The sequence below is a fragment of the Penaeus chinensis genome, chromosome 31 (genome assembly GCF_019202785.1).
Source record: "Penaeus chinensis breed Huanghai No. 1 chromosome 31, ASM1920278v2, whole genome shotgun sequence".
Classification (NCBI taxonomy): domain Eukaryota; kingdom Metazoa; phylum Arthropoda; class Malacostraca; order Decapoda; family Penaeidae; genus Penaeus; species Penaeus chinensis.
In genome coordinates, this window is record NC_061849.1 from 22,387,738 (window position 1) to 22,395,237 (window position 7,500).

Sequence of the window (7,500 nt, forward strand, 5' to 3'; positions counted from 1 at the left end):
ACACACACACACACATTGTTTTTTTCAACAGCCGTTTATTCCACTTATTATTGAGAGGTCATTTGGCAGTACCACCCTTACCTGATTGGATGCCCTTCCTAATCAACCGCGGTTCAACGCGATACCACCTATGCTACGACGGCGACTTCCCCTACGACACCTGCGTTTGATTTATCAAGGCGATATTGGTTTTCTCGCCGTGAGATCAGGCTCGATCGGCCAATAGTCGGAACGCAGAAATGTTTTACAACTGCCGTGGCAGGGAATTGAATTCGCGACCACGAGGGACGGAGTCCAGTGCTTTGTCCGCTAGACCATATATATGTGTGTGTGTGTGTGTGTGTGTACATGTATTTGTATATATGGATATATATGTATATATGGATATATATGTATATATGGATATATATGTATATATATACATATATACACACATACATACATACATAAATACACACACAACATATATATATATATATATATATATATGGGGATGCTTATGTGTGTTTGTGTGTGTGTGCGTACGTGTGCATGTGTGTGTGTGGATACACATACATATCTAAGTATCCATCTATCTCTATGTATGTATGCGCGCGATTGTGTATATGGATCTTGTTATAGTTATCATGATTATTATTGCTATCATCATCATTATTACTACATACACTGTTATAATTAATATAATCCTTATTGTCATTTTCATCGCTAAAACAAATCCTGATTCCCCATGATAATTGTACCCGGACTGGCTGTTGAAACTGTTTTCATCACATCAATTCTTCTTATCCCGGTGTCCTGTCTAGCGAGTGAGGTAAATACGAACTCGTTGTTGAGGAGTTTCATCATTGGTTAAAAACAGGATATTCATTTTTGATGCATTTAAAAATCTACATACGCTCATCCACATCTCCCACCCACACGCAGACACACTTATATACACATACACGTAAATACACGCACACTTTCACACACATACACATGGGAACAATAACAAACATATACGCATACATCCACACACACAAACATAAATAAAAAACCTTGTTTACTTCGAATTTTTCCATCCTGTTCGCTGCGGAAAGAAAAAAAAAGTATCCGTTGGCACATAGTTTTATCATGTCTAATGAACAGGATTTGGTTTGGCCACTCCTAATAGATTCTGTGAACAATAGATTTCACATCCTTTCATCACTATGTGAAACAAATAGAAACATGGCGTTTATATGGTTGTTATACATACAATAGTATAAAAATATAAAACGCGGTAACACCCGCACTACGCGCTTAAATAAATGTATATATAAATATGTATATGTATACATATGTATGATCTCACGGCGAGAAAACGACATATCGCCTTAAGAAGTCAAACGCAGGTGTCGTAGGGGAAGTCACCGCCGTGGCACAAGTGTTAGCGATCCAAACTGTGGTTGATTAGGAAGGGCATTCAATCAGGCAAGGGGTGAGACTGCCTAATAACCTCTCAATAATAATTTGGGAGAGGCCTACATTTGGCAGTGGATTAAAGGCTGATGAACAAAATATGTACATATGTATATATATATATATGTATAGATGTGTGTGTGTGTGTGTAGATCCTGCAGTGGATTACAGGGCTGTTGAACAAAATATGTATTTATATATGTATATATACACATATATATGTATATACATATTATATACATATACATACATACATACATACATATATATATATATATATATATATATATATATGTGTGTGTGTGTGTGTGTATGTGCGTGTGCGTGTGCGTGTGCGTTTGTGTGTGTGTGTGTGCATGTGTGTGTATATAATATTAATAGTCTCACATATTTACATTATTTACCAGACGTTTTTCTAAAAAAAAAAAAAAAAAAAAAAAAATGCCATGAAATAACTTCATCCCTGATGAACCCTACATCTCTGTTATTATGAATTTCTCCAACAGGACATTTTCATTTATCTCAATATCTATCTTTGCTTAAGTATTTTCTCCCACTCCCCCCCCTTCCCCCCCTCGAAAATTCATCGGTCAACCAAACAGCTAAACAGTTCCTTGGAAGAATATGACTAATACACTAAAATTCCACCAAATAAACAACAACCCCCCCCCCCCCTTAAAAAATCATGTATCAGGAAGCCGAGATCGTTAATTCACAACGCACTTCCACGTAAAACGAAGTTCCAGGCTTACGCTGAATGACGCGATCGATCGACGCAGCGGCCGGCGACCACGCGGAAATATCACCTCCTGAATGTGCGTCACCGCCTTCTCTCTCTCTCTCCTGGCGGCGGTGATGTGGAGGACACTTCGTTTTTTTTAAGGTCCATTTTTTTAGCCTTATCTCTCTTGTTTTTCTTGTTCGGCTATCTCTCTTTTTCTTTCTTTCTTTTCTCTCCACACCGAAGGACCTAATATGTTTTCTTTTTGGAACTACGTTTTTTTTTAAATAATGTTTTGAACCCATGACATATCCAGCGGCTGTGGCGAAGGAGACATCAGTGGACGTCGCGTGTTTAATTAAGTTTGCATTGGCATTCCACGTGGCTCGGGATCTCGAACGCGGGGATGCTGTCCACAAGTATCACAACAACGATCTCATGAATAATTACAGTCAAGGCTTGATCACAGGGGCATGGTTGACCTTTGACCTCATGGGTTGGATAGGGCCTCTTACAGTCGTCAAGGTTCAGCGAGCACGAGGTTATGAATCCATTATTGAGCATCATTATCGCGTGGCAATCATGATCGTTGAGATCCCTGTGGTGCCATGGCGTTATTCAGCGGTATGGCACAACCACAACATTCCACAGCAACCACACATGCGCTCTCTCCCTCTCTCTTCTGTCTCTCTCTCTCTCCCTTTCTCCCTGTTTCTGCCTCTGTCTCTCTGCCCCTCTCTCGCTGTTTCATACCCTTTCCTCATCCACTAGCCTACCCATCCGTCTACACAGCCCCACACCCACACATGTACGCAACCTCGTACGCATGAAAATTTCCCTCCACTAGATTGCTTCTCATTATCCCCTATCGCTATCTTCCCCTTTTTTCTCTTCCTTTTCGCTTTCCATTTTTCATTCCCTTTTCAACATCCACTCTCTTCTTCTTCCTTTTCATCCCTTATCGTTCCACATTCATTCGCTGATATGTGTAACAAAACTCATTATACGATAATGCTATACAGTGCACAGGAAGAACCACGTGAGCCTAATAACAACATACACACAAACAAAAATAAACCAATCAACCCAAATTCACCGAAACCACGTCATAAAAAGTAAGGGAAAGAAGTCATTTACCTAGAGACCGCGTATGTGCGAGGGGCGCATCCATTTTCTTCCGGGGGGAGACACCTTGCTAACGGATCGTGGCTAAGAGCAGTCGTAAAACAGATGGTCGATGGAGGCGATTTTTAGATGATTCCTCGGTATTTTTAAGAGGGTGGGGTGTACGGGGGCGGGGGATGGGGGATTTCTTTGTTGTAGAAAGGGCGCGAGGTAAAAAAGAGAGGTTCAGGGATGGGTAGTAAAGTGAGATAGGAAGTAAATAGTTGGGAGGGAGGGTTGGAATAAGGGCAGAGGAATGAAGGGGGATGAAAAAGGACGGATGAGGAGGAAGAATAAGGATAACGATGTGTGGAATAACGAGAAATTGAGACAACCTTATGGAGTGATAGACAGATAAATAAAAGGAGAATATATCAACGTGAAATTCAAGACAAATACAACAAATTAAAACTTTAAAAATCATTCAAATATAAAATCAAACAAAACACACGTGATAATCCACAAGAGAAGATATAATAATTAAAAAAAAAAAAAAAATAGAAACTGGAACGCTAACCTTTAAAACTATTCCCGCGTTTCCCCAGAGATTTTCGCAATCGGAAATGAACCAGCGTGTAGAGAGGGTGTAGTGCGGAAGCGTTATGGAATGAGACACTGTGGGGCGAGGACATCCTCTTAGAGAACATACGCAATCACCTTTGTCTACCGGAGGGTATCTGCGGGACAGCCCCTCCCAGGCTTTCCCCGCTATAGGGATCACCATGTAACTGGTCTGGTTTCATGTACGAGTATAGGATGGTGCATACTGCAAGTTCAGTCCGTACAAACTCACAAATATATATGTGTGTGTGTGTATACATATATATATATATATATATATATGTATATGCTTATTTACACACACACACACACACACACACATATGTGTGTGTGTGTGTGTGTGTGTCTATACATATATACATGTATATATATGTATGTATATATATGTGTGTGTGTGTGAGTGTGTGTGTGTGTGTGTGTGTGTTATATACTTTGATGCTACACACACACACACACACACACACACATATATGTATAAATAAATATATATATATATATATATATAATGAATTGTCTTTTTAGGTAAAAGGGTGTGGTCAGGGATTTTACTTGCATAAATGCATTGATTGCGTTGAAATTACTTGCTATAAAGGTTGAACACAGTGGCATTTGAGCCATTGAACTTATATGGGTTCTTTTGCGCATTTTTTTTATTTTGATGACCACTATGTGAGAAAAAAAGAGAGGGAGAATGAGAAAGAGAATGTGTGTGTGTGTGTGTGTGTGTGTGTGTGTGTGTGTGTGTGTGTGTGTGTGTGTGTGTGTGTGTGTGTGTGTGTGTGTGAGAGAGAGAGAGAGAGAGAGAGAGAGAGAGAGAGAGAGAGAGAGAGAGAGAGAGAGAGAGAGAGAGAGAGAGAGAGAGACTAAATCTACGCATACATACATACATGCACATATAAAAGAAAAACAGTGAGAAAAAAGAGAAAAAAGAGAAACATAAGCAAATAAACAAAACGAGCGAGCGGGAAGAACACGGGAGACAACTAAGTATTCACACCCTAGTCATGAATTCAAACAACAAAGCAAACCTATACATAACGCACCGGTTTACGTTGCATGTTGAAGCTGCATGGAGTCTGTGATTGACTCACCTCCTTTTCTATTGTTAGATGTTTGTTGGTAACTGCCTTGCCCATACTAATATCGACGGATGTTTTGTTTGTTTATTTTGAGAACGAATTATGGTTCTTATCGGTATTACCATCTGATTCTGTACTTTAATTGTATATAATTTATTGTGTATACGTTGATGCTACCTTTTAGATGAATTTTATTATCGATATGAGGTAATGGTTCTTAAAACATGAAGTGATCAATGTCATTAATTGTGTACCCTGTGTTTTTGAAGCATGTTCAGTATTTTGGTCACCGTAAACGGAATTATGCGCCTAGTATTAAACCCCTTGTCATATAATTTGCATGTCATCAAAATCTTTATTAGGTATCGCTTATATCCCAGTAATTATTTCCTCAGCCTTCTTTCTTAATGCCATAAGAAATATCATAGGTAAAGATAAATCGCCATCATTGCTATCAGTCATTTCGCCATCCCATATTTAGCAATTGCCATTGAAATGCAATACCGGAAAATCCCACCGATCAGCTTGGCCTAAACTAAAATTCTTTTCATTCTTTTTTTATGACATTATTTCACTTGTATAAAAACTTAGCCTCTGACCTATAACACCTTCCTCGCAATCTTTAATTACTAGTGCAAAAGGTTTATCCCTTTGTCACCTGCTGGTTATGGAATCATCGTGTATTTTTTAAAATATTTTTTATTTACAAATTCCTGGACCTGATAACTAAGCTCACTTAACGAAGGCGATTGCAGTGGATAAGTCTATACGAGAACGTTAAAGCCGCAGAAATACATATATGCTCAGAATTAAGTGTAAATGACCTACGTTCGCTGCATTTAGTAACTGTAGTCTGTCCAGCGACACAGAAGCGCTGTACTGGCACTACATGAAAGTTCAGGGTCGTGAGTTCATTACTTTTCCTGGTTTGTCTAAGACATATACTTTATTCCCATATATTTTTGGATATTATTACTAACATTCATACGTATATATGTATGGAGTTACGTTTGCGTGCAAAAATGGAAGATGTATTTAGTAGAATATTGCGTATGTTACAAGTGATTAACGTTTATCAAAGAACAATGAACCAAATTTCATTTGTATAAAATAAACACTCCTTGAATTTTGTGCGAGGTGTTGATAGTGGTGAACTGTCAACACCGAGAATGACTCAGGTTGAATAAATTGCGTTGCCTCGGGATCTCTCGCGCCTTCGTGCCTCAGGAGGAAAGTTATTGACGCAAAGGTGACGTTATATGCCATTGATTATGCTAACAGCTTATTCTCATCACTTCACAGCGTCTCCAGCCCAGATCGAGATCTCTTTTTTTTCATAAGTGGTCAAGTTTACTCCAGAACCAGGACATGTATCGCATGGGTGTTTCGTCAGAAATAATTAAACGTCAGAGTTCACCCAGGCCACTTCCCCGTCCACAGGTGGAGCGCCCAGGCCTTGGCAGATGCCATGTAGTGGATTTTTGCCGAGATGGAAATTTTTGCCCTCGTTGTAATTGCTTTCGCTCGCTCTATTAAATCATGTACTATTCTCCCCAATATACATGAGCCAAAAATCCTCATCGCGGAAAGAAAGGCCGACTTGAAAGGAGCGAGGCGGCGCGGCGCTTCTCGTACCTCCGGCAGCGCGTGAGTCAGCTGAGGCCAAAACAGTCGGAGGACCTTCGTCTGCTCCTCCCGCGTGCGGCCTGCTCTCTCGCGGCACCCTCGACTGACAGTTCCCCTCTGTCTCTCGTGTTGAGCGGAGCTCCGACAAGAGCTCTCGCAAGTATGTGGTGGCGTGTAAAATTTATTGTGGTGGTGTGGGGATGCCTGGCACAACTTAGCGCCGCTCAGCAGGTGAGCGGTGGGGTGCCACTGCCTCGGCCAGACCCTTCGTCACAGCCGAATGCTGGAGTGCCACTCTCTAATTTACCGAGCCAGCAGCCTGGAGTGCCACTAACAAACTCTCCGATTGAGTCAGGCGTGTCACTGCCCATCCTCACGAATAATGCCGCTGGGCAGCCTCAGGACTTTGCCAACCCAGTGATCGTACCTTTGGACACAGGAGTGCCTCTGCCTCGGCCAGGAAGCTCACCTGGAGGACAGCAGCCTGTGGGAGTGCCTCTCCCACCGTACGAGACTGTGGGTGCCGTGCAGGACACCTCCAGCTTCGGGGGCGTCGGAGGCATCCGTCCTGTGCGAGACCCCGAGCTGGACCCCGACGTGCAGCGCGTTGTGGGCCTGGCCGCCGTCAGGGACCACCTCCAGCTCAAGGCCCGCGCTGACACTGCTGTTAAGATCAGCGAAATTGTCACAGCACACAAACAGGTGAGCACCTCTGACCCCTAGTTTTAAAACAGTCATCAGGTGTGATTCAGAATCTAATCAGTGGGGTCCTGGAGCCAGATCTTGGAAAATAGGCCAAGGTACAGAACAAAATCATGATTTTAAACCAATTTCTTGACATGATTTTGAGTTATATGGGTAAAATTAAAAGAAGTTTGCAGTAAAAATCATAATCTAGAGGTACTATTC

The 7,500-nt window shown here is 41.4% G+C and overlaps 1 protein-coding gene across 1 annotated transcript in view; it reads left to right on the forward strand.

Annotated features, from left to right (window-relative positions):
* Positions 1 to 6,531: 6,531 nt before the first annotated feature.
* The window catches only part of LOC125041774, an 11,007-nt gene continuing 10,038 nt past the window's right edge, over positions 6,532 to 7,500 (forward strand). Inside the window, exon 1 of the mRNA XM_047637051.1 lies at positions 6,532 to 7,293. Within this exon, the coding sequence (XP_047493007.1) occupies positions 6,754 to 7,293 (540 nt within the window). The 5' untranslated portion in view covers positions 6,532 to 6,753. The remainder of the gene's footprint in view (positions 7,294 to 7,500) is intronic.